Source organism: Fundulus heteroclitus, chromosome 19, assembly GCF_011125445.2.
Source record: "Fundulus heteroclitus isolate FHET01 chromosome 19, MU-UCD_Fhet_4.1, whole genome shotgun sequence".
NCBI classification, from domain to species: domain Eukaryota; kingdom Metazoa; phylum Chordata; class Actinopteri; order Cyprinodontiformes; family Fundulidae; genus Fundulus; species Fundulus heteroclitus.
Window position 1 is genome coordinate 8,066,568 of NC_046379.1, and position 27,825 is coordinate 8,094,392.

Genomic DNA, 27,825 nt, shown 5'->3' on the forward strand with positions numbered 1-27,825 from the left:
CAGGGTCTTTAAGTTGATTAATTACGCATAAATGGACAATTAAGCTGTTAATTGATCTTCCAGAACCTAAACTTTTTTATACTGAGTCCCAATAAGCCACGTTATTGTTAATAAATCTATTAACTATTGTGATAGTGTGATGGGAAATGTGCTGATACCCATAGCGGAGCTGCAGTTTTGGACTTTTAGACTGATAAATGTCCATCGCTGGCTGGGGAAAATATGTCAATAAGTCAGAATCCTGCAGCAGCCAGCATTGTGTGCGTGTGAGCGCATCTTCTGGTTCAGTGCATGTGTACGTGTGGCTCATGCTGCGCGTGTGCGTGTGCAGGAAGGCGGAGGTGGAGGATCTGGGGGCGGTCCCTGGACCAGCTCCATCCCACCTCGGGAACACCAACCAGGTGCAGCGGCTCCTTCCTCCTCCTCCCTCCCGGAGCTCGGTGGCTCTGAGCGCGGTGCAGAGACGGAAGAAGCCGCAGTGTGGAGCAGAGATGTGGGCGCGCTGACGGAACGAGTCCGCTGCGTTTCTGTGGGCCGGCCGGACAACAGACTGCAGCCGCGTCCTCCTCCAGCCGCGGAGCTCCGTGTCCCCTCCCGGATTCCCAAGGCGCTGTCCGGATGGCTGGACACCACTGGGAGGACTGGTTCGAGCGGGAGGAGTTTATCGGACAGATCAGCGACATCCGAGTGCAGAACCTGCAAGGTAGGAGCATCTGGGTCTGTACCGGGACACCGTGCGCAGTGAAATAAAAAATAAAAAAAAAATAAAAACGTGCATGTGGAAGTTTAGTTCGGGATGGAGCAGGGGGACCAACACAGGAGCTTTAGGAGCCTCCTTCTTCTCCTCCTCCTCCTCCTCCTCCCCCAGGAGCGCGCAGCTCACCGTGCACCGTGCGTGACAAAGTTTAGAGGTTCGGCTCAGTGATGGAGGAGTTCTGCTGATTTGTTCGGACTGAGCACCCCCTGCGGGTCCAGATCAGAGAAATGGACTTGGACCAAGGACCGGAGCAGACGACCAAGGGTCCCATAACCATAATCCGCCGCACGTGACCTGTTTACTAATTTATGAGCCCACAGATCGATCTGCGACCACCAGCGTGGACTGGAGATATCCCTCCGCAGCCCATGGGCGGAGGGACTATTTACACCACGTTTAGTTTTAGGAATAAAAACAAAAGCTCAGAGAACAAAATAATTCTGTTATGATAAAGAAAACAAAATACCTGTGATTAATGCTACAGTTAAACAAACTGCAGAAGGTCATTTTGTAATTGTTTAAATACTATTCATTTTTATTTTAACTATTTTAACTTTGAATTTGATGTAATTGCCTTATATTAGATTAATAATAAAGTGAAATGAATCTAATATTGTATTTTGCATAAGTTAATTGAACAAAATCTTAATTAGACAAGGTATAGAGCCCGTTAACTTCATAAATACAAGTAATCTTAGCTTCCTTCAAAATAAAGCTGCGTTCCTTTCAGAATAAAAGGTTAAGTTGGTCAAAAAGTTCCGATTTTAGTGCTCAGGTTAACAGCTGTCAGGTATAGGCAGCTGAAGAGGTGGTTGGGTTTCAGTTTTCACAGGTCTCTGTCACTGAGCGTCAGTGTACAGTGGTTCCCGCAGCTCAATAAACACAAACCGATATGAAACTTTTGTGGGAATCCCAGTTTATCTCTGATCTGTGGCAACTTGATTATACAGATAAATCCTGCTCTACATGATCATTTCAGACACATTTCAGCTGGAGACACTTGATCCTCTCTGAACAAACACAGGCCGATTTAGGGGAGGGAGAAAAAAAAAAACCCTCCGGAATCTGATTTCCTTATTAAAAATAACACTCCCACGTTGGCAGGGATGAAGTTTGCTTCATAGAAAACACAACAAGCTTTGATGAGCGTTACACCGAGCAACCGTTGGCATGGAAACCCCCCCCCCCCCAAACCGAGAGCCGACACACACTCTTGAGTCGTTAGAAAGTTCTGGATCATCTAGAGATAACCGTGGGATTAATCTGGAGCCTTCTTTTACCCGGACATCTTGTTTGTAGATGTTACCTGTGCCGTGCTGTGTGCCGAAAGGCTGGGGTTACACCTCACCTCACCCCACCCCTGCCTCAGATTTCAAGCTGTAAAGTTCAAATGGTGCAGAAAATCTGCACGGAGGTGATAACATCTCTGGTGCTTAGCAATTTGGGAAATAAAGGAAAGTTGGTCTCTCTCTCTCTCTCTCTTACCAGGTTTGGAGGGCTAATTTCTTCTATGTCTGGAGATGTAGGTCATGACTTTGTGTTTTGTGCAGTTTGGACTAAAACACCTCTCTGAAAATACTCAGAGCCAGATGCTTTTCTATAGTAAATCTTTTATTTCAAACAACATCAGCTGAAAAATGTCCCACTTATATAATCTAAGCATAATAGTGCACTGTTATTCTGACTGTGCTTACAGGTTGCATGGTCAGGAGAAGTTTGTAGCGGCAGAATGAAAATCAGAGTGCAGAGATGTGGTTGTTAGAATAGAAGGTAGTTGACGTCTCTAAAAAAAAAAGCCCAGTAGTCAGATTCCTCAAGAATTAAACAGCCTCGAAAACGGACAATACTGCTGATATGTACGGTGCAAAAGTATTCATACTTCAAATATTTTTGTTTACTTTACAACCATAAAACTGAATGTATTTTGTCAGGATTTTAAGTGATACACAAAGTAGCTCACCGTTGTGATATGGGAGGAAGAGAGTGCACAGGGTTTGAAATGTTTGGACAACTGTAATTTTAAGAAGTGTGATGTGCATTTATGTTCCGTCTTCCTGCGTCAACACTCTGTAAAACAACCTTGTGCTCCAATTACAGCAGCAAGCCTTTTGGGGGTATGTCTCTACCAGCTTTGCATATTTAGAGGATGCAATTTTCTTTTTTGCATTCTCCTTTGCAAAACAGCTCAAGCTCAGTTGGAGAGGATGAGAGTATCTTAAGTCCTGCCACCGATTCTCAATTGTATTTAGGTCTAGACTTTGACTGGGCCATTCATAAATATGTTTTGGTCTAAACCTTTTTGTTATTTAAGGCCATTGTCCTTCTGCTAGGTAAACGTCTGTTCCAGTCTAAAGACTAGCCGGTTTTCTTCAAAGGTTTTCATAGATTTAACTCCATACATATTTCTATCAACTTTGACAAACTCCTCTCTGATGAACAACATCTCCACAGCACAATGCTGCCACAATCTCTCTTAAAATGTTGGGATAGTGTGTTCAGTTAGTTTGTTCGTTTTGTGTAGTTCTGTTCTTCTTTGACTAGAGCACCTTTGTCCACATTGGTGGTGTTCCCTACATGGCTTTTTTTACCACAGGAATTTCTATGACGTTCTTTTTAAAGACCAGATTTTGTGGAGTGTATGAATAATGCCGGTCCTGTTAACGGATTCTGTCCACCTGAGCCGTGGATCAGTGTAGCTCCTCCAGAGTATGCATGGGCATCATGGCTGCTCTTCAGTTTAATGCTCTCCTTAGACGGCCATGTCTTGGTGGGTCTGCAGTTATGCCGTATTCTTTCCGTTCTCAGAGTATAGATTGAACAGAGCTCTTTCAGGTGTTTGGGAAAAGCTTGGGATATTGTTTGATGATCAAAGGCAGCTTTAACTTTCTCCCTGACCTTTTCTTTTTTTGCTCATTTATGCATTACTTTGTGTTGGTCTTTCACTTAAAAGTAATACAATTTGTTTATGTTTATGGTTGTATTGTGGCAAAATGGGACACTAGTAAAAGGGTGTAAAGATTTTTCAGTCTTACTCAGATTTAGTTGCAGCTCCAGCATCTTCATCATATGACCAAAGCTGTCCTTCTGCGCTACACTGCAAAATTGAGCTAAAAGTAAGTACAATGTTCTTGAAATGAGTAAATTTTTCCTTAATTTAAGCAGGTAAATAAGATTATTTGCCAATGGAATAAGATTTTTGCACTTAAAATAAGAACAGTTCTTCTCCATCATCTTATTTCAAGTGCAAGATAAATAATTATCTTATTTTAGGGGTAAACATACTCATTCCATTGGCAAATAGTCTCATTTTGCTGCTCAAATCAAGGAGAAATACATTTATTTAAAAAAAAATCTTACTTACTTTTAGTTCCCTTTTTGCAGTGTAAGCCTGTCCAACTTCGTCAGTTCATCAAGCGGTTCCTGCATTTGCTTTGCAGGTCTTCGGTTCTCCAGTCGGCCTAGTGTAAATTGTTCCTGTCCTGCTTTTTCAGCATCTGTAGACTAGTGATCAGTTCTCAGCAATTTAGAACCAAGACGTTTGACTACTGTCTTAAAAATCCAAATGATTTCTAGACGTTAAATCTGATGGATCACCATCGCTCATTGAACATGTTGCGTTGTGGGGTGCACATTTACAGTCACAATGCTTTATATGCAAAATCATAGCATGTTTTATGGTGGATGGGCTGGGGCTGAGAGCTGGATTGGATTGGAGGAAGGAGCAAGGTTTAAGTTACTGACTGATTGATGGTTCATATAAATTAACCCAGGAGTCTGTGCAGTGATGTTAGCACATATTAAGACCTTAAGACTCTGGTTGTTTGTGCTTTCTCTGTTCCTGTTTCCCCTTCATCACCATCATGACGTGTTCACTCGGCGAGGTGATAAAACAACACTTCTAGCTGGTCAGCGCTGATGAGTAATGGCTGTTTACCATCTTTGTCTGATCTGCGGGGTTAAGCCGCGTCCATAGACCAGTTTCATTCATCACCTGTAGCACCAAATGTGGCGAGGCAGCGAGATTCTGCGATTTGTTTCAGATCAAGCTCGGGATGTGTCAGATCGCGGGCCCGTTTGATCCGAACATTCCCCGACCCGTTCCTGCGAACGCGGACTCTTCGACAGCTCCTCGCAGCGTGTTTTTCTGCAGCTCTGTGGGCTGAAGCATCTGACGAGTGGAAGCAGCGAGAACACTGACCGGGGGACTCGTTGCGTAACACAGCGAGTCGAAGAAAAGATCAGAGCTGAACGCATCACGCATCCCACGCAGATCTGCCTCCCACCTCCGGAGCCGGAGGAAGCAGCGGAGCGCTCGGCATCCAGGCTGAAGCTCGTACAGCGTAATGTTCAGAGAATAGCAGTCAGGAGAAACATTAATCTGTTTTACCTTTCTTCCACAAAAATATCACCGCCGTTAACGAGCGATTTGAAGCACACAAAGTGTTTAGCAGAGAAAATATGATCCAGGAGAGAGAAAAAAGAAAGGTTCAAGTCTAAACTGCTTCATTTTTCATTCTGGGAGCTACACAAATTGACAGTGATAAACAGCTGTTGTTTAATCTCTTTCAGATTTAATAAATCATAAAAAAAAAATTTAACCAACCAGTTAAGTGCAATATGAATGCATATCAGCTGCTTACTGCCCCTTTTCTGGGTCAGTTAACTAATGGTGTATAAAACAAAAGTTCCCTGACAATGGTGACATTATGATGAAAAGATCTGAATAAACTTCTGTAACTGAGCACATTGCTCTCGCTCGCCGTGTTTCTGTTGAACTTCATGAACTCGGAGCCGTTGGATTTTCTTCCCGTTCCGCCACAGCAGGAGTTAATAGTCCATGTGAGCTCCTGAGACAGATCTTTATCTTTTTACCTGTTATTGTTATTACTGTTATCACTGTAGTTACAAATCTGGTTCAGTAAAAACACACTCAGTGTTTATTTTCAGCTCCTATGTCAGGGATGTAGATTTATTTTTTCAGAAGGTCTCTGACTGACGTATTGTCTCTATTGTTTTTTAGGCTTTAAGTTTAGGATTTAGGGTATTAGCATGACTGCTATAACTTTTTTTTCTTCTACAGAGGAGTTTGTGCATTGTCTCTTTGGAAGAGTTGTTATAATGTTTTGTAAGATATGTTAGGGGATTTGTTGCTTTAATTTGGAGAACTTGTTATTTTTCTCACATTTTTGCCTTAGAGAAGTTAGCACAATTTTATGTTTTTTCTTAAGACAAGTTGTTATATATTTTTGTGATAGATGTTAGATTGTTTACTGGGATGAGTTGTTACATTGGTATATTGTTTCTTTAGACACATAGTTATATGGTCTGCTTAGAGGAGTTGTCCCACTGTTAAATTGTTTCCTTAGGAAGATGTTACATTGTAACCTTCTGCTCTTGGAGTTACATTATTTCAATCCTTCTGTAGATGAGTTGTTACATTGCTCCTTTAGAGCATTTCTGACATTGTTACAGCACCTCCAAAGAAGGGATTTTGCTTTGTTGAAGGTTGAGCTGAATTTTTTACCCCTGTTCTCCTGTTTAACTGAATGGTGTTGAAAATAACCTCGAGGCACATCCTCTAGATCAGGGGTCACCAACCTTTTTCAAACTGAGAGCTACTTCATCAGTACTGTGTCACACGGAAGGCTACCAGTACTGACCTCTGAACTGCTAGAGTCCAAGCTCACCTTAACTTTACAGAATATAAATATGTTTTTAATCCATTTGTCATCTTTAAATCTATGTAAATATAAGTATGATTAAGAAGGAAGAGCGACTGAATAAAATAGCCTTTTAATTGCAGCTCACTGGAGGGTTGTGCTATTTTTTTGAACAGGCTTCAGGGCCCCACATATGGTCCTTGGACGCTACCTGGTGCCTGCGGGCACCATGTTGGTGACCCCTGCATTGTTAAAGGTGGCCATTCTGTCATGAATCATGACTGAAAGAAAAATATCCTGCATACAAGCAGCTGAAATGAGCTGCTTTCCTATTGGGTACCAGACTTACCCTTAGAGATAAAATGAGAAGCTCTGTTATCTGGGGAAACTGAACTGAAACTCACTGTTGGATATTCTGGAAACAGTGTAGGATCCCCCAGAATGAGTTTGAAGCTGGCCTTGGTAAGAGGGATGGCTGGGTTTCCCTCTTGGAATTGTCCTAAAAAAGATATGTGGAAGACAACGAATGAATGAATGAATGAATGAATGAATGAATGAATGGGAAGGTTCACTGTTTAACACCTCAATCAGTTTCGAAGCAGATATTATTACATCCGGTCTTAAATTCTCCTGCAGCTGTTCCAGTTTCTTTCTTATTAGCCTGGTATCTGTCAGAAACTGAACAACCAACCTTTATTTTAGGAACCCGATGAGACCTGATCCGACACGTGGAGCCTCAGCTAGGGGCTTTTTCCTCTGCCATAAATAAGAAGAACACGTTGATCGGGTTCAGAGGCCGAAACGCGCGAGTTTTGTTTTTGTTTCTGCTGTTTTGTGTGCAGCCTGCGCACATCCTGCATGTCCAAACAGAAACATTTCAGGATTCCTGCGCCGTTCAGCGGGTCAGATCATCTGAGCATGTGCGGAAGGGAAAGATGACAACACACCTGTGATGATCTCACCTGTCTCGGACTCTGATCTTGCCAGTGATTCTGCACCAGCCCAAAAAAAAAAATGCCTTCCAGGATTTCAGGTTCTCCCGGCAACATCAGTCTGAAGCAACCAAACACAAACGCATCGGGTTAAAGCTAAGCAGCGGACATGTTGGGCTCGGATCAGACAAAAAGTTCAGACGCTGCATCTCAAACACCTGGAATCGGTTTTCAAACAGCTCAAGTAAAGAGTCCCTCCAAGCTAAACTGGTCCTGCTGCGGGCAGTCCGGATTCGTACCCCCGAACTCCTGCTGCTTGACGGACTTTCGCAGAATTAAAGTGTGCTGACTATGTGACGATGACTTCATTTCCTGATTTCCTACTCTAAAAATACCTCGGCCTTTTCGGAAAGGTCGCTGCTCTCTTTGTGTCTGATGTCAGGCCCCTGAGCTCACGGCTGGACTGGAATGCTGCTTTTTATGAGAAGCAGGTGGTTTCAATGAGACTTGAGCACACACACACACACACACACACACACACACACACACACACACACACACGCTCAAAGCTCAGTGACTCTTTACTCTGAGAAGAAAAATATGGCGGCGCGTCGGTGAGCACTTCTTGTGTGTCTGTCAATGTTTCTTACTTTTGTTTCCATGACAACAATATCTTGACAAGACATCTTAATTAGAATACGATGAACCAGCTTTGCTCATTTTCTGCTATCTGTTCGTCGGTGCGTGTCTCCGATAGAAAAACCTGCCAGCACTTCAGGCGACTGATGAGTTCTCAGGTGAAGCTTACCTTGTGAGAAATAACGTTTTAAAGCCTGCCCCCTCCCCCCCCCCTTTTTTTTTTTTAATAGACTCGTTTTGTTCCATTTTTGGTCTCAGCTGAAATTTAATTTCCGTTTTGGTTTTGGGGAAAAAAAAAAAAAAACATTTCTTACGAGCCAGAAACAAATGAAAACCTTCTGCGTCGGCCACGTTGTGTTTGTGCCAGTGTGTAGATGTTGAGTTCGGGCGCTGTGTGTGATGCGGGTTGTGTTAGTTTCACGGTTGCCTGGAATGTGGCGCTTTTTACGTTGCTCAACAGCTCGGTATTTAACTGGGTTTCAGGTGTGGATAAGGTCGACTGGGCTTAATTTTTTGTTATTCTGTTATTCATTGTCTAAACGCTTTGCATTTTGCAAACACACAGTTCAAACGTGTCATATTCAGGTAATTCTTCCTTTGAACACCGGTTTATAATAATATATAATGTATAATATGCCTGAAATGTGTGTTCAGAAGTGCTAATAGAAACAGAACAAATTAGGTGCAGACTGGTAACGGTTGCAATATGAATTAATATTTGCATAGTCACAATGCTATCATTTTACATATGTGGAAGAAAGCTCAGTTTATCGACTGTGTCGCCCAGCCCCAATACTGATGAGAGATTCACCAGCAAATCAGCCAGAAGTTGAAATTTTTTCTATGATCTTGTAATCTTCTAACTTGTCTTCATGTTTCTCTGCTTTCCTTTTCTCTTTTATGTCTTTATAGTACTTAAAAACAAATATCCTAGTCGGTCAAAATCATTATCAACAGTTTAGAACTCAACAAGAACTGGACAAGATGCATTAAAATAATTCATTAAAAGTATGATTGGTGCATCCCTAATACTGACTCTGAAACTTAACTCTGAGACTTTTTCAGGCATTCTATCCCATGCTGTGTTTTCGAGGAGATGCTCCAAGCCTGACCTGCAGCTTAGATAAACCTTCACCACCAGCTCTGCTTCTCGTCAGCCTGAGATGCTGACTTTGAGTCTGCAGAGAAAGTTCACCTGGGAGCAGCTGATTCAAACGCGCTGGATCTCATCCCCTCCTGTCTCCTAGCTTCCTCTTTAATCGCTGTAACGAGCAGCTGCAGCTGCTCTCTAATAATCTCCGGGATGATTTCCGCCGCTTTAGGACGGAGCGCCCTCTCTGATCTGGTCTGATGTGACGGATCAAACCGTCGTCTTACGGTGACTGAAATTGGGCTGAAGCAGCTCAGCTTTGTTTCTGAGCTGCGTCCAGGAGACACTTCAGGTTCGTTAGCTGGTTTCCTGTCTGATCTCTCTGGTGACGCTAAAGGAGCAGTTAAGGAAGGACAGTCCGGGTTATTCCTGAAGGTTTATTTCTGCTAATGAGATGATTTTTAGACATTAAATCTGGTGGTTGTCTCATCTTTGATCTCAAGGTTTGATGTCCTAGACGTGGGTTTTTTCCTTGAATCATCTCTGTGCAGATTTTCGTGCCATAACATAAAACTAATGCATAAACAGCCCTCCCACATGGTAACTCTAATTATCGGCGTGGAAGCTTCTGCAGGGGCCGTTATCTGTCCCGCGTTCAGCTCTGCTCCCTGTTTATGCTTCATGAGTTTATGGTTCCGTTGCAGGACTCCTGCACGCGTTTACGGTGGCGATAAAAGTCCATTAAAATGTGATCAGGATTAACTCGCAAGTCTGCAGCTGCAGAGCGAGGCTGCTGTCAGCTGACGGGATGAAGCCACAACCTGACCCCAACAAAAAAGAAAAAGCTGCTGCTGCAGAGACTCGGTCCTGGACTCTGAGAGGGAACAGCGTGTCAAAGACCTCCAGCGCAGTTTGTTTTATCCGCTCGCTGAACTCTGAGCACGGACACAGAAGACAGGAGTCAGGCTTTTTAAACAGTTTCTGTGGAGGTGAGGGAGAAGCAGCTCCAGATGTTTCTGCGTGGTTTCTGCCATGTCTCTGTTGACGGTCTGACTGACGCAAACTGATCTCAACTCGTTTGATCGACTGAGGTTAAAGAGCTAAAAGTGTGTCACATCAATGTTTCCACACTGAAACGTGTTTATATGGGCGGGGAGTGCAGTGACTGAGCCTTTCTGTTCGTTACTGACCGGCTGCAGGAGGGAAAATCTGCTGCGTCACCCGCCGATCAGTTCAACATCAGTTTTTTTCCGTCTGTTCGTCTTTACAACATTTCCATAATCCCTAAACGCAGTTACTGACCCGTGTCTCTGTTTGCTGTTTATGGTTTCCTTTTTTTTTTCAGTTTTTCTGGTTGCCCATCTTTTCTACAGGAATTTTAAAAAACAACAACATTTGGTCCACTTCTTATATGTATGCAAATAATAAAGTAAAAATGTCACCAGTCTGAGATTCCCTGATTCTAAACAGACCCTAGATTGGAGACTCTGAGCTGGCTCCTGAACCGATTCCTGATGCTGAACTGATTCTTTGCCCTGCATAAATTCTGGATCCTGAACAATTGTCTTCTTCTAAACAGATTCTGATTCTTTATAAACATCCTGCAAACATCAGATGATTGATTCTAATGATTTCTGACTCCTGAACAGATTCCACTCTCTGTATCGATTGCTGGCTCTGAGCAGGTTTTTCAGCTTGAAGCAGACTTTGTTCTGACTCTGGGCTTTAAAAGCTGGTCGACATTTTTAGCAGTGCATCAATGGACCAATTTATTCTGTGGATACTTAATGATCAGGGCCTCAGCAGATTAACGGTAATTTATATTAAAATATAGAATTATTTAAAAAAAATCAAAATTTCTCTGATTTAACATACATTCATGTAGTCTGCAGCTTAGGCTCTGACTCAAGAGCATCACATAAAGTGTTAAAAGGAACAGGCCTGGGAATTAGAAACCCGTATGAGATGTGTGGGAGTGTTGGAGGGGAAGTAGCAACTTATCCTCCTCTGATTTAAACTTTATCATGTTTAGAACATGATTATTTCAGCCTTCTCTGACTGAAGGAACTCAGTGTAACATGTGAGCAGATGGAGTGATGAAGACTCTCAGCCTCCCTGTGAACTGTGTGATATTACATAACTGTGAGGCGACGCAGCACTGCAGTGTTCAGGAACAACCCCCCCACCCCCACCCCCCCACCCCCATCCTTCATGAATATTTTAACATCGCCGCAGCTCTTCCTGCAGCCACATTCACACCTCCGCTCTGATCGCTTCCCAGCGGTGTCGCTCGTCATCTTTCATCTCTTAGTCGGCGTTCAGACTCGGTTCGTCTCTGTGTGGGGGGGGGACGGCGGGAAGAAGTCGACCGCTCGGCTCTAATTGGCACCCGGCAGGAGAAGCTCTGCGGCGGGGAGTCGGATTGTCCCCGTGTAGGCAGGAACGAGGAGGGAGAGCCCTGTAATCAGGGACGCCAGGCTGAAACGTGGCTCGCAGAGACTGTAATCAGAGGAATCGCACCTCGGCACCACATAAACTGAAAACCAGCGGGGATGCTGGCGTTCAGGGAGAATCTTTCACCAGAATCAGACGCTTAGGGGCTCTTTCTGGGTTAAATATGTTGGGAAGACTCTGACTCGCCTTGTTAGCTCACAGTCAGACTGATTAAACAGTCTGTTAGGGAACAGCTGGCTGCATTTCTGCTGTTTTATTATACAAATCATGGTTCCTCCGATTAAATTAGGCTTCACTGATCTAAACTGATCAGGGTCAGATTGTTGATGTGATTGATCGACACTGTTGCGCTCCTTGCTGTAGAGCTGCACCTGTTCCTGTCTGAGGGCTAATAAATAGCTTCCTTTATCAGATCTGATAACACAAGGCAAACACGTGGAAGTCTCTGTAAGACCTGACGTGTTGGTTGCTGTCCCGTGTTGGTCCTATTTGAAGTCAGCATCTACACTGAGACATGCTGCAGAGGTCTGGACCTCTGGAAGCGTTTCCGCTCCTGCTGATGTGTGACCTGCTCCCAGTTTATCGCCTCCTCATGCCGTTTTACTCCTTGTTTCAGCCTCTGTGTCCAGAGCTGTAAAAGCCAGCAGTCCTGCTGCGCCGTAAAGAAATGTGCACTCCGATGTTTGCATGGCAAACAAATGAGCCGCAGCAGCTCTCAGGTTCTCACTCCACCTTATCTGTGTGTGAAGCAAAAACATCACGTGTTTCTGAGCAGGAATTACATTTTTATTCGTGTCCGGCTTTAATCCGCAACACAATCGACTGTCTGGCTGAGGGTCGGGGAACCTGCTAGCTTTAGAAACCTGCGTGCACCTGGGTAGAGGAGGTCTCTTCTGATCTGAAAGGTTCAGGACAGATTTGAACTGATTACAGGACAAATAAAACAAGTTATTTATGAGTCTCTTCTGTCGGTTCATCCCATGATCATTGAACTGGATGTCAAAGTTTAAATGTATGACTTGGGCGTAACTTTATAAAAACTTTATATTAAAATGGTCCCCAGTAAACAACCCTGAGGTTCTCCACAGCAAATGAAAGCTTCCCAAAAGGAGACTAAGTTAACTGTCTTTTAAATAGGAGCTAAACTGTCTATAAAGGTACCTTCGACTTGTTCATATCAGCAGTGATTTTTCAAAGTTTTGAACGCAGAACTGATTTTTCCTTTTGTTTCTGATTTCTAAAAATCTGATTTATTTTCAGATTTTTGGGCAGAACCTGGAGTTGAATTTGGGTCAGATAAGCGAAGGGTGTGTGCTGGATCCTTTCTGAATGTTCCTGCTGTAAGAAACTGGACATTTCCACAGAGCCAGAAAGTTGGATCTGTTGCTGCAGATTATGGGGAGGCGTTCAGGTTCTTTGCAGCTTCCGTTTGAAAGCCTGCATCTGTTTGCAGTTTCTGTGTGACAGCGGGGTCGTCGTCCTGCGTGATTCTGGTTTATTTCCCCCGGCTGTATCGGAGTCAGCTGGAAGCCATGAGAATCTCATCACCGAACTTATTCCTGATTTCATCTGTCACTTTAGTCAGCCGCCCTCCGGTTCTGTCCTCGCTACTTCATCAGCCGCCTTCCTGCCCTCTGCATCTTTGTCTCAGGAGAGTAGAGAAGCTCCTCCATCGCTCAGGATGCCGCTAACGTCGTTACAACGCCCACAGCTCCTATCACCTGGTGTGTATGTGTGTGTATGTGTGTGTGTGTGTGTGTGTGTGTGTGTGTGTGTGTGTGTGTGTGTGTGTGTGTGTGTTAGGGAGGGGGGAGTTATGAAAAATGAACAGCTGACTGTGCAGCCATGGTGATGCTTCAGAGCTCCTCCCATCGCTTCCTGCTCTGCGGAGCTTCAGGTTTCTCACCCTGACAGAGATAAAAAATTAAATAAAATAAAAAAAAATACATCCTTGTAGCTCCCAGGATCCATAAACACAGATTTTACATTAAAACTAAAACATAAACTGTGCTCTGATTATTCAGTTTGTCCTGAAGGGACTCTGGTTTTATGAGCCGGCCTCCTGTAGCACTGATTCATCTTCCCAGAGATAAAAGAGGAGGGCGAATGTTTCTGAAAAACACATCAGCTGCTGTTTGAAGCTCTGGGAAATTGGAAATCTCCCTGATATGATAATAGGCATTTACATTCACTGTATAAAAAGACAAAACTTTTGTTTCACTGTCTTGCATTGAATTTGACTCAACTTTTTCTGTTAGTTAGATAAATTAGAATTACTACGCTTATTTTTGTTTGCTAAATGTCACAATAATGAGAGGATTTTAGTCACTTTCTTGAAAGCCTGAAGTTTCCTTAATGTCCACTTCCTTTATATTTAGAAGAATTGCCTTTTAAACTGTATTACTTGGGTAAAACATCTTGGTTATCCAACCATAAGCTTCTAAAAACAGCTTGCTGGAGAGTGATTTTAAAAGAAGACAAGCTGCTCTGTAGTAGTGCTTCAAGACTGCAAAGAAAGGGCTAATTTCCAAGATTTTGTGCCAAAAATAAATTAATCAAACATTTCTGAGGTCATTCTTTTTTCCTAACATTGAAAAAAATTATATTTTTTTGGCCCATTCCTCTTAATAGAACTGACGGGAATGAGTCTGGTTTCTTGACCACTTTGCTCAGGCACTTTTCAGCTCAGCAAATATTGACTTTGTTGTCCATAAGCCTCTTTTTACTAATTTGAAGGTAAGATTAGGGTCATTGTCCAAATGGAACAGCCATTTGTGTCCAAGCTTTGACTTCCTGTCTGACGTCTTCAGACTTTGCTTTAATCTTTCCACCTATTCTGTTTTTTTTTTTTCGTGTTCCCATCTGTTCTGTGAAGTGCACCAGTCTCTCCAGCAGCGAAGCATCCACAGCATGGTGCTGCCACCCCCTTACTTCCCAGCTGTGATGGCGTTATCAGGCTTTTCTCTCTACATATTACAGTATTTATGGTGATCAGTCAATTCCATTTTAGTTTAATCAGACCAGAGGACATGTCTCCAAAAAGTCTTTCTGTGTACATTTCCAAAATAAAATCTGACCTTGTGATGTTGCTGTTGGAGTAATAGCTCCTTCCTCCCCAAGTTGCCTTTTAGATAAAAAATATGTTTTGTTTTTATACTGTGTGAAGATTTTTGATGACTTAAGCTTTCCTCCTGGGTCGACCATCTGGCATTATTAAATGTGAAGACGCACCCGCTGTAGACCTTAATGATCTAAAAACCAGGGAGACCTATAGTTTCTCACAGGAAACATGAAAATAAAATCCTCTAAAATGCTTCTCCTCCTGCTTTTAATGTAAATGTTTCTATTTTATGAATATTTCAACCAACGTTTTTTTTTTTCTGCAGTTATATTTCAGTGATGAAATGCTGTTTTAAACAGAAATGCTGCATCGTGTCGGAATGAGTTTATCTCAAAGGAAATTCACTGGAAGTCTGATTTTATCTCTAAAACGCAAAGAAAATAAAGACTACAGTCCTCAGATGCAGAAGTAATTGGTTGTTGTGTGAATCCACAGCGTCTGTTGTTTTATTTCACAGGCATTTGTTCATGTGTGAGTGTAACAGTGAGCTATGAATGCAAGTCAACCAATATACTCCTAATAAAGTTACATAAAATGAGGCTGCCGGTGACCCCGTTTTTAAACATCCTGTCTCTGAGTAATACATACAAATGATTCCACGTGTATACTTTCTAAGATGGATTTAATGGAATGGAAATCTATTATAAGTGGCTGATTTATTGTAATTCTGTTTATTCTCATCATCTCTGTATTACTTCTGTCTTTCTGCAGCATCTTATCCTCTTCCTGTTTGTGTGTTTCAGTGGAAAGAGAGGTGGTGCAGAAGAGGACGTTCACACGATGGATGAATCTGCACTTAGAGAAGGTCTGTTCAGTTTCCGCTGCTTCGCTCTCCACCTCGAGGGGAGCTTTGTTTTATGTTAATCCGTCCTGAAACTTCCCAGATCTGAGCGTAGCAGCAAAAGCAGCGCCCCCTCTCTGCTGGCGTAGGGACCCTCTGACGGCCATGGGGACCATGAAACTCCTCTACAGACATCATAATGACCAACTGCTGAAAATGATCCGTTCAGGCTGCGTCGCCTGTAACCCGACACCTGCAGCCCATTTGGGTTTCGTTGTCTGACCTGTTAAAAAGGGGAAATGCAAACATGCAAAGGCAGGTCGGTGTGGTGGGGAAACTGCACAAATGGCACCAACAGGACAGGAGATGAATTCAACCAGGATGATCCGTGTTAATGTTTCACAACATTCATGTTTCTGCCCTGCTTCCTTTTTTAGGGCCTACATTTCCTAACCCAGATGATGGACTGAAGTAAACATAACACACTTAAAATGGGGAATTGGCAGCAGAAAAAAAAAACCTTGTAAATTAGGACTTAACTCTTTGCAGCAGATATCTGAGGGTCAAACTCCGGGCTAGCATCAAACTCACTGGGGAAAATGATTTCCTTGTTTTCCTATCAGCTGTATCTGTGGCTGCATTTACATGCTGACGTTAATCAGGTTAAAATCTATTTCTGAAGCACAATCTGCTGTTCATACATTAACTTCAATTGAATCATATCTAGGATAATCAATAATCAGATTATTATTACAGATACAAACACTAATACCATGATGGCTCGTTTTAAACCTCAGTCGTTCTGGAGACTTTGATCGTTAATACGGTCCAAGTTTGAGATTTCCCCCCCCCCCCCACTGTAAACACAGAGGTCAACAGAGTCACAACAGAACATTGTTACCGACCCAGAACTGAACAATGCCCGTCTGGATGGAGGCAGAAGTTACAGGGGAGCAGAGATGTGGGCACTTATTCATCCAACACAGCAACATTGTCCAAAATTGGTCCCGATGAATTAGTTCTGACAAACATTAACTGCATGTCATCGATTTAACTCCAAAGTCCAGCATTTTTGGGCTGGACTTGAGTTGTCTTAGGAATCTAATAGAAATGACCTTCCAACCAAAAGAAAAGACTGACACAGTCTGGCTTCTTAAATGTTCATGTAGAGTTATACTGCTTGGAACAATGAAATTTAATACAATGGATTAGAAGTATAAAAATATATAAGTAGTACAAACAGCATAATAGGTAATAAACAGACAAATTTGTATTTGGAAGAGCTGCAACCACATTTTCTAACATCTGCAACAGTCAGAAAAATTGCCTCTCTGTAAATACAGTCTAGCTGTGAAGGAAATGTTGGGTGAAGCGCTGCGTTCAGGCAAAACCGATAAGATAAAACTGAAGATGCCACTGCCTGCTGACCAGCTGTGGAGTCACATAGTGTTTGTTGTATTGATTCTCTGCAGTCACCACCCACAGTTTAGTTTCTGTCTCTTCTTGTCCCGTATGGTGGCTTGTTTTGGGCTGTGCTACGCTGTGTTGCTGTTATTAATAGGAGCCGTCGGGCCTCTCCAGTCTCTGTCCCCCATTTAGTGTGTGAACACTGAGTCTCAGCGTCTGATTGTCTCTTTTGTCTCTTGTAGCACAACAATCCTCTCTTCTCTCCCCTTCTGTGTGTCTGGCCTGCTGTCAGAGCTCTGACCCACTAATTAAACAGTCAAACACTTGTTTTCAGCCGTCGTGGAACGTTCCAGCCTCTCAAACCCGCCTCCCCCCCCCCCTCACCACGAATGGCATCCGTGTCCCAGCAGGTTCATGTGAGGGCTGAGGGTTGTCCTGGCCTCCTCCTCTCTGATGCGGTGATAAATCCGCAGCCATCGTTGCCTCACCCTGTCTCCTGTTTGTATAATTCAGGGCTGCTCCATCAGCTGCTTCTGGATGTTTCTGAGCGGGATGATTTAATGCCAGGTTCTGAGAGCTGCTGAGCTGCTGGTTCTTCGGCAGTGATGATGTTTAATTATTCACTCTTGATGTCTAAGGTGCAGGGTTATGAATTGCAGCTTAGACAAGTCCAAATGACATTAGCATAGAGTCACGTGGCGCCTCCATAAACTCTGGGCGTAGCAGCAACTCCAGCTGCTCTGAGCTTGGTTCATGTTTTAAAATCTAGAGTTGTTTAAATTATGTATTGGCCACTTGATTAGATCTATTGCTGGCACCAAGTTGGGACCCCCCTGTTGCCATTAAAACCTACTTGATTCTTCATGGTATAGAAACATTCAGAGGTTTTGCTCTATACTGAAAGTTGCTGCAGACTGTTCAGGGCACATTCATGATGTCTAAAAGCCCCTTCCAGCTCTAAAGCATTTAGATCTAGTGATTCAGTTCGAGGTGGTCTGAGCTTTGTGTCCATGTGCATAACCCTTCCTCGAAGTAGCCAACTACTTCCAAGAGACAGCCATTGGTAGATGGGTTCAGTATGATCGTAAATGGATGGACACGGTGGGCAAAATTACTTAGGCAGGCTGCAGGGTTTAAATCATGCACAGCTGAGAGTAAGGGGGTGCGTGGATAGATCGGCTGTTTCTGAACTTTAGCAAGTTGTCTTAATCATAACTAGATGCCTAATTGGATTGTGCTGCTACCATGTGATCGGAAAAAAGGAACCGGAGCAGTGTATCTAATAAGGTGGTTGGTGCTAACTGATGATATGCCGTTGGATCTTTTAAAACCCTAAACAAACACAAAAACAAAAACTTTAACAAGTAGATTCGGGGTGGATATAAAACAGTAAACACATTCCTCGTCTGAGGGAGAGTGAGTTTAAGTAGCTTTAATTGATAGGTTTGGATTAACAACAAGGTGGCTGTTTACTTTATCAATTTGAGATGATTTTCCTGTTGAAACAGTGGAGATCTTTACTATCAGGAAGTCCACAAAATGCAATTTCATGTCTTCAGCTAATCCAAAAGGATTACTGGGTCAATGTGTGTTTCTGTGCTTTTTTGTGTCTCTGCTCTGTCTTCTCTAACCCCCAGTCGGTTGAGGCAGATGAGCGTTCACAGTGAGCCTGGTTCTGGTTCTGCTGGAGGTTTTCCTCCCTGTTAAAGGGGAGTTTTCCTCTCCACTGTCGCTTCATGCTTGCTCAGTATGAGGGATTGCTGCAAAGCCATCAACAATGCAGACGACTGTCCACTGTGGCTCTACGCTCTTTCAGGAGGAGTGAATGCTGCTTGGAGAGACTTGATGCAACCTGCTGGGTTTCCTTAGAGAGGAAACTTTCTGACCAATCTGTATAGTTTGATTGAAATTGACTTTGTAAAGTGCCTTGAGATGACATGTTTCATAAGTTGGCGCTATATAAATAAAACTGAATTGAATTGAATAGATTAAAATGGCAGATTTTTCTGATCTCTGACATAACTGCAAAATAAAACTATTTATTCTTGATTTGAACATGTAAATAAGATTATCTGCCAATGGAATGAGTATTTTAACCCCTAAAATAAGATAATTAGACATCTTGCACTTGAAAAAGGATGATGGAGATGAATTGTTCCTGTTTTAAGTGCAAAAATCTTATTCCATTGACAAATCATCTTATTTACCTGCTCAAATCAAGGACAAATACACTCATTTTAAGAACATTTTACTTATTTCTAGTTACGTTTTTGCAGTAATTAAACTGGAATTTGGGACACATGTGAAGAGGTTTAGATTTGACATCAAATACTTAATAAAACTCCCTTCTTTCCTCCCTCTTTCCACAGTGTGACCCGCCCCTGCAGATCCAGGATCTGTTCCAGGACATCCAGGATGGACACGTCCTCATGGCTCTGCTCGAGGAGCTCTCTGGCTGCAAATTGGTCAGACTCTGATGTTCGCAATCATTCACATGTAAACCCGCCCTGTCCTGAGCAGCTGTGTAACTGCGCTCTGTCTCATAGCTCCACGGCTTCAAGAGGTCCGCCCATCGAATATTCCGACTCAACAACATCGCCAAGGTGCTTTCCTTCTTGGAGGAGAGAAACGTGAGTCCCACACTCAGCTGTCCTTAACCCGATTACTGTCTGGTGTGTCGTCTTGTGAAAGCTGGATCTGTGCCTGTTCCCAGGTGAAGCTGGTGAGCATCGATGCAGCCGACATCGCTGATGGAAACTCCTCCATCATCCTTGGACTCATCTGGAACATTATCCTCTTTTTCCAGGTATTTCCTGTCTTTCCACCCACCGGCATCTGGCCCATCTTCTCCTCCTCTGACCTGTTCTTTCCAGTTAGGTGTGAGAAGCAGAGGGAAAAAAGAAACTTTAAGCTGGATCATGGTCAGATTTGACATAATTTTTTTTATCTAATCCAACTTTTCCATCTCCACCAAGATCAAAGAGCTGACGGGAAACATCCGGAGCCAGTTCCCCTCCTCTTCCAGCTTGTCATCCATCCCCACCAGCTCCGACTCCGACACGTCCTTCGGCAGCACGCCCTCAGAGGAGCGACAGTCTGCGGCCGTCACCATGAGGGAGAACAGCAAGGCCATCAAGAAGCTGCTGCAGTGGATCCAGAGGAGAACTCGGAAGTGAGCTGGCCGTGAACCTTTGTGACTGAAGAAAACCCAGACTGATGAGGAAACTGAATGAGTTGGTCTCTTGTTGTGTTGTAGGTACGGGGTGGCCGTGCAGGACTTTGGGAAAAGCTGGACCAGCGGCCTGGCCTTCCTGGCCGTCATTAAATCCATTGACTCCAGTCTGGTGGACATGAGGAAGGCCCTGCTGAGGACTCCCAGAGAGAACCTGGAGGACGCCTTCAGGATAGCTCACTACAGTTTGGGAATACCGCGACTACTGGAGCCTGAAGGTAAAAAAAAAAAAAAAAAAAAAATCCTAGTTTTACATATCTGATCCCTGAATCCCCCGCCGTGACACATTCCTGATGCTATGAAAAGATGGAGTCAAAATCCCAACAAGAACAAAAACGCTGGCTCAGTCACAACAAACCCGCACAGTTTCTGTGTTTCTTCAGCTGGTTGGTCCGGACCATTGAAGGCAACTAAAGCTAGTCAGAAAGTGTTTCCATTCTCGGTTCAATTTAGTGCCAAAACGATGATGAAACAGGTTATACTTCTATGACGCTATGTGTTTATGAGATTCCCATGATAACCAAAACAGAGTCCCTGAATGCGTCGTCTTGTTGGCACAGTTTGAAGAGTCCGAGAGAGGAGCTGCTATCTCTGCAGCTTTATCAGAAATCAGCTGCAGAGATCTGGATAATCTTCACCTAAACTAGTGCACTTTCACATCTCCCACAGGTGCTGGGTCCCAGGTATTAAGTGTTCACTTATATACAGTAATCTTATAATTTATTTATTTATTTATTTATGTTCTTTCACTTTCTTTTTTCAAATATCACATTACACATGTCAGCTTACATAATAATATATATGATTTAGCAATGGCATCTAGGTGTTATTCGAGTGTATCTGTTGCTTTATGACTGTTGGTTGTGCTGTTCTTTTTGTGTCTCTTTCCAGGTGATGGAGCAGACAAAGAAGGTTTTATCATTCTCTCCCTTTTATCTCCTCTTTCTTTCACCTCTACTCTTTTTTTTCTTTTCTTTCACTTTTTGTTCTTCCTTTACTCTCCCATTGTCATGTCCATATAATTTGAAATTCTCCTTGCAGGAATCATAATAAAGCTATTTACAAGCATAAATCAAGTGGAGCACTATGGCGAAAGCTGTTCGCTCCACTTGTAAAAGCAAAATCTGTCGAGCTCTATCTGGCATTGAGACATCAATTCCTATTGCCATATTGCTAGACAGGACACTGGGGAAAAAAAAAAAAAAAAAAGAAATCTGCAGGTTGTATTCATAGGGCAAGGATCAACGAGAGGTTGTATTTCTACGTTTCACCAGACTGGCTTCAATAAGAACCTCTGAAGAAGTCCTTGAAGATAAAAACTTTAGTCAAACCTGGATCCTTGCTGATAAATCAATCATTTGGAGCTAAATCAGTGTATTCCTTCGCTGGAAACAGAACCAGTTTCCTCCCGGCTGCAGCGTCCGTCGCAGGGCAAGAATCTGGTGATGCATAAACAGGAATGTTTTACGGGTGCAATAAAAACTGGTTAGATCAGGAACTGTTGATGAGAAATGATTAATCAAATTGCATTTAGAAGGTTTCTTTAATGTTCAGAAAGGTTTTCAGACAGTTTCAGTCTCTGATAGTAACTTCCTGGTTAGTAGTACTGTACAGCACCATTAATGTGTCCCGTACTTTAAATGCTAAAGCTTGCTTTTATGTAAGAGTTTGAATGTAATTGTCTTTCAGTGGATCCTTAGTAGAGATCCTAAAGTTTCTGGCATAAGTTCACCAACTTTCAAGGTGCATGAAGAGGGTCTAAGAACTGGTAGATGAAAACTTCAGCAGCACTTGAAGATTCAGGAGCAGATTTTATTGACAGATTTTTCCCAAGATTTTTCCCAAAAGTTTGTCATTTTGGGAGAAATCTTAGGTCTGTCAATAAAGTCTGCTCCTGAACCTTCAAGTGTTGCTGAAGTTTTCATCTACCAACAGATCCTTAGTAGTCATTTAGGCTCCACAAGTAAAAAAGTGACTCTGCTGGTGTGAAAAATTGGTAAATCTGTTCTATATTGAATCTGTGATGGCCGGACAAACATTATTTGGACATTATTTGGCGTTGTTTTTATCTTTTGTAAAAAACAATTTACAAAAACCTTCTGATTTCTTTCTTTTCCTGTGTAGACTTGGCTATAAGCCCACCGGTTGAGCAGTCCATCATCATGTATGTTTCCCAGTTCCTGGAGCACTTCCCCGGCATACAGGAGGTAAGAAAAATGTCACTCCAGATTCTGACAGGTTCTGATTCTGACTGAAGAAGACTTCTCTGCTAACGCCTCTGTCCCCCTGACAGTCCGAGGAGCCCTCGCAGGTGATTGAGCGTAGTGTCTCCATGGGCAGGCTCAACTTTCGAGACGTTGAGCAGGAGCACATGAGGAATGGGGCTCCTTACAGCAGAGTGAAGCACCGTTCCTACATGTTCCAGAAAGACTCAACCAAACCTTCACCCAAAGTCTTGATGTCCTCGGTGTCGGAAGACAGGAGTGTGCTGGAGCCGCGTTTCAGGGCGGCTGCAACTCGATCGTGGTCCAGTGAGGACATTTTATCGGACTCCCCCCAAACCGTCGACGTCTCCAACATGGTGGACGTAAACACCAGAGCGCCGGGCAGCGATGTCCTACAGGACTTTGGTTCCCCTCAGCAGTCCTTCACCCACTCACCCTCATCGGTACCGGAGTCGCTGATTGGAGACTCTGCCATCAACTCTCCGGACTCCTGGATGGAGGGTGAGCTGAACCCGGACAGGTTCTGTGAGAGTCGCAGTGACAGTTCTTTCTGCGACAGCGGGATGGCCTGGGACGTTTACCGGGCCACGCCGGTGGAGGTGACGCCATACGATGAGGGATTTGTCTCCTCCGTGGAGGACCGAGCTCCCGATGAGTCCATTATCGAGACGTACATTGATGACCACATGAGCTCTCTGGACAGAACTGATACGCAGATTGAGAGAGACCAAGAGGAAGACGGGAAGGAGAAACAGGAGGACACTGAGAAGCAGTACCGGGACCCAGAACCAGACGTGGCAACTGGTCCTAGAGAAACCAACCGTGCAGATGAAACTCCACTTCAAACGGACAAAGTTCCTACAGAACAGAAAACTTTGGATGAACGTTGTGAAGCAGAAGGACTGGAGAGCTATGGTTCTGGAGACCTCGTTCAGAAACCTGATCGGCAGAACCACTTTGAGCCCATCTTCTCCACTGAACCCCCTGAAGAGACCCCTCTGAAAGAAGTGGGCAGAGAAGGAAGTTACCGGGGCGGGACGTTTAACGGGCAAACGGAAAGTCTGGAGCAGAGGCATCGGGGGGAAACTGGAGCTCCAGGGGAGGAAGTAGAGGAGTTTAGAAATAAGTCAGAGAGTTTAAAAGACCCAGCAGTCGAAAGAGACTCCTCAGAGCGTAAAGAAAGCAGCGGGTCAGAAACTTTACATAGACATGCAGCCAACAGTGGCACAGCATTCAAACCAAGTCTGACCATTCCTCTGATCTCCATCACCAGTGAGCCAGAGGAACCGGACGAAGAGATAGAATCTGACCCAGGAGCACTTGGTCAGGACGAGCATGAAGGTCGGGAGAGTTCTCAAGGTCCAGATCCACCAAACAGTGTTTGCAGTAAGGATGATGGACAAGAACCTCCAGAGTTCCCGTCCAGTTTGATACCAGAAAACACTATAACACTGGGAGACCCAGAAAGGGAGTCTGGGAATGATCCTGGTCAGCAGGATGGCAGCCATGGGACGCATTCAGAGGGTAACCACAGGGATAACAGAGACAAACAGGAGGAACGGTTTCCTGGGATCGAGGCCCTGGAAGATGGAGACGTTTCCGCTCGGTGTCCTTTGGTCAGCACCGACGACCAGCCTCAGAACCCTGACGGAGACGGCAGGAATCACTCAGATGGACACCAGGAAAAACCGACTCAAAGGGAGACAGAGAACCTCCCGGATTCCTCTGATATCTCTCAGAACATCCTGGATCCAGATTCACAGAAGCTGAACGGTCAGATAGGGGTGCCTTGTTCTGGACCGGCAGATTTACCCAGACACTTGGACCGGTTTTCCTCTGACTTTGACAGAAGTTTTCCAACAGACGACCTGGTCGGAGACAGAATAGAACCCATGGATCTGTTCTACCCCGACAAGGAGGAGTCCATCCTTCCAGAACCTCCTGACACCGAAATGCAGAGGTGGCCTTCGGTCCTGAGCGTCTCCGCTCTCCAACCGGCGCCGCCTTCAGACGGACCAGAGGACCTGCTGGGTGAAGACTTCCTGAGTGGAGGAGAGCATGATCACGTGAGATTTCCCTTTTTTTTCTTTTCCTGACGGGTTCAGAGCCCTTCCCTGAGTTTGGATCACGTTGCTCCTGAAAGAGATGTTCTGAATGTCTGTAGCATTCAAAGAACACCAATGTTTAATTATTATGACAACGATTTGAGCTCCCAGGTCAACTTTGCAGTTTGTTTAGTTGCTGGCCCACATTCAAATGTTTGCAAATGACTGTGCGGGTGTGTCCGCGTTGTACAGGGAGCCGTGAGTTAGTTTGGTAACACAGTGGGTTCACTGAACCTGGTGGACATGTTTAAATCTGACAGAGAAGAAAACAGCGGTAAATCAACCGTCTCTCTGATATCACTTATCATTGAAAAGATTTTCAATAGAAGTTCTCCATGAAATGTTTTGCTGAGCTTTTCTGACTCTGTCTCCTCTGATTTCTTCTTTTTAGTCATTGTCTTTCTTCACTGTCTCTGATCAGGTGATCGGTCCGACCAATCAGACGCCCTCCGACTCGCCTCTGTCCCAGGAGCAGTGCGTGATGTGCGGAGTGACGATCGGAGCGCCGCAGGGCACCGACGCTTCAGAAGCAGACAGCGAAGGAAGCCCTCTTAGGTAGGGCTTCTATTCTGGTACTGTGAGAACCAGACCGGACCCGAGGGACGGCAGTGGGGACCGTTCTGACCCAAATCTTCTGTGTCTGCTGCTCACAAGTTCCCATGAATGTGCTGCGAGCTGATATGCGAGAGGGCCGCAGGAATGAATCACCACAGCTTAAAGACAGGAGATGAGGATTATAGACGTTAATGTGCTTCAATTAATTCTTACATCACAGATTAACCGGGTTCCTCATCTTCGGTCGGATTTAGGTTTATAATCCTGCAGGCTGTCAGACAGCAGACCTCTTTTTCTGATTCTGTTAGGGCTCTGTAGTGTTTCTGCTGCAGCCTTTTGGGTTCTGCTCCGAGAGGAATTCAGTCTGCGTACAGTCAGGAGGCTTGGAAATGCAGCAATATAATGCATGAATACAATTGCATGTCTTACAGGATGCAGGGGGATTTATGCATGTAAGGTTTAATGATTTTCTTTTTTGTGGGGGATTCAAAATTAGAATAAAGTAATGGAAGAAGAAATGTCTATACCTGTAACTTTTGTAAAAAAAAAAGAAAAGAAGAAGCCTTGTATTAGAAGTGTTAGGGAGTTTATTGATTTTCTGAGGTTTTAAAGAGACTCGCAGGTGTCAAAGGATCATTCCTCCAGAGGCAGAAATAACAGTGAACTCAATTCCCCAGCATCACAGGTCTAATTGAAACTGAGTAGACCTGAATTAAACCCTCTGACAACCATCAGGCTGCTGTAGTTCTGCAGGGAAATAAACAGAACAGGCAGTGAAGTTAATAAAAGAGACTTCTCATTAAAGATTTCAGGATTTTCTGACACTCTCGTCTCTCTCTCTCCGAGAGCTGAACCCACAAATTCTGTCTTTCAGGATGGACTCCATCAGACCAGATGAGATCCACATCCCTCCGGTTCTCCGACACAGGAAGGGAGCCCACCTAACGGAGTCCCCAGTGAGTTTGATCCCCTGACTGCCCCTGTGTGGACCTTTCTGCTGCAGTGTTGTCTTATAAATAACAATGATTATTTACGTCCGACAGGAGAAAACTAAAGCTGCATCTAGAACGGCGGAACCTGAAGACTGTGATTTATGGTGAGGACATCTTTTTCACACTCATTTGCGCCGCGCTGTTCATCTGCAGTCATCTGAAGGGTTTTAAACGCCATGCAGAGCAGCATAGAGCATGTTGGATTGTTGATCAGGTGAACAAGCTTCTGTAATGGGTTAGCTGAAAGGAAGGAGCAGAGGTGTGGCTGGAAAAAGGGGAGCTGTGGGATGTTTTAGTCTGATTTTCCAAGGATCCTCAACTTAACACTGGATCACAGATCAAGGCTGTTAGCTTCTTGCAGGAAACACCAAGCATTGCATGAAACAACTAAGATACCTGGTGATAGAAATGTACCCTAAGACTATCAGCCATGCTTACCCTACTAGCCACTTTAATTAATGATCCCTTGGTTCAGTTGTTTTCCTGCCCCTATGAGCGCTTTCCTTTGAGTTTAAACATTTAGAACAATGTCTTCCTCTTTAGGATCTGAGATTGGGCAAAATGAAGCTGTCTGAACACTGATATTTTTAACAACAGCCCCACTACCTGGTCTGAGAGTTTTCATTTAAATTAAATTTTATTTATATAGCGGCAATTCATGAGACGTGTCATCTCAAGGCTCTTTACAAAGTCAAAATCAATCAGATCCTCCAGGTTGGTCAGAAAGTTTCTTCTCTAAGGAAACCCAGTTGATTGCATCAAGTCTCTCCAAGCAGCATTCACTCCTCCTGAAAGAGCGTAGAGCCACAGTGGACAGTCGTCTGCATTGTTGATGGCTTTGCAGCAATCCCTCATACTGAGCATCCATGAAGCGACAGTGGAGAGGAAAACTCCCCTTTAACAGGGAGGAAAACCTCCAGCAGAACCAGAACCAGGCTCAGTGTGAACTGTCATCTGCCTCGACCCACTGGGGGTTAAAGAAGACAGAGCAGAGACACAGAAAGCAAAGAAGCTCACATTGACCCAGGAGTAGTTTCTATGTTATATGGTAATAGCGGATGATCTGCCTCCCCTGGATGATGTCACAGCTAACAGAACGCCAGACCAGGCGTACCTTCTATGAAGAAATAAAAATGACAGAGAACAAAAAGGTAAAAGTTGAAATAACAACAAGCAATGCAAATTGGAGAACAGTAGAACTCAGCAGAGTGAGAGAAATAGACCCTGATGTCCTCCAGTAGCCTAAGCCTATAGCAGCATAACTACAGAGATAGCTCAGGGTAACATAAGCAACTCTAACTCTGAGCTTTATCAAAAAGGAAAGTTTTAAGATTAGTCTTAAAAGTAGACGGGGTGTCAGCCTCACAGACCAAAACTGGGAGTTGGTTCCACAGGAGAGGAGCCTGATAGCTAAAGGATCTGCCTCCCATTCTACTTTTAGAGACTCTAGGAACCACCAGCAGACCTGCAGTCTGAGAGCGAAGTGCTCTGTTAGGAACATACGGGGTAATCAGAGCTCTGATATATGATGGAGCTTGATTATTAAGGGCTTTACATGTTAGAAGGATAATTTATTTCAGTGAAATCCTCTGGGAATCTCTGTTGATTTTATATTCCTAACCTCTTTTCTCTGATTTTGTTGAAACTCTGGTCCTGATGAAGTATTTCTTTGTGTGTTTGCAGGTGGAGGGAGAACTGGGAGCTGTGCGTGCTTCTGCTGCTGTGGCTGCTGCTCTACTCCTTCATGGTTCTTCCTCAGATGGACCTGAAGACGCTGCCGAGCCTGTTGCTCAACCAATGAAAACACACACACACACACACACACATACTCACTCACTCACTCACTCACTCACTCACTCACTCACTCACTCACTC

At 43.9% G+C, this 27,825-nt stretch overlaps 1 protein-coding gene across 1 annotated transcript; it reads left to right on the forward strand.

The window, feature by feature from the left end:
- The first annotated feature begins 326 nt into the window (after window positions 1–326).
- clmn (calmin) lies at window positions 327–27,825 on the forward strand. The gene is made up of 13 exons (XM_036150580.1): window positions 327–703; window positions 15,397–15,458; window positions 19,211–19,306; window positions 19,388–19,471; window positions 19,555–19,647; window positions 19,817–20,013; window positions 20,098–20,291; window positions 22,198–22,280; window positions 22,367–24,364; window positions 24,825–24,958; window positions 25,833–25,914; window positions 26,002–26,054; window positions 27,634–27,825. The coding sequence occupies exons 1-13, from the start codon at window positions 619–621 to the stop codon at window positions 27,749–27,751; spliced, it is 3,279 nt and encodes a 1,092-aa protein (XP_036006473.1). The 5' UTR covers window positions 327–618; the 3' UTR covers window positions 27,752–27,825.

What these genes read in the sequence shown, in the direction of transcription:
- clmn (XM_036150580.1), top strand. Translation starts at nt 619, where the DNA reads ATGGCTGGACACCACTGGGAGGACTGGTTCGAGCGGGAGGAGTTTATC. An exon ending in GCGACTACTGGAGCCTGAAG is followed by an intron (nt 20,292 to 22,197) that starts GTAAAAAAAAAA and finishes TTTCCTGTGTAG; the next exon opens with ACTTGGCTATAAGCCCACCG. An exon ending in GTGGAGGAGAGCATGATCAC is followed by an intron (nt 24,365 to 24,824) that starts GTGAGATTTCCC and finishes GTCTCTGATCAG; the next exon opens with GTGATCGGTCCGACCAATCA.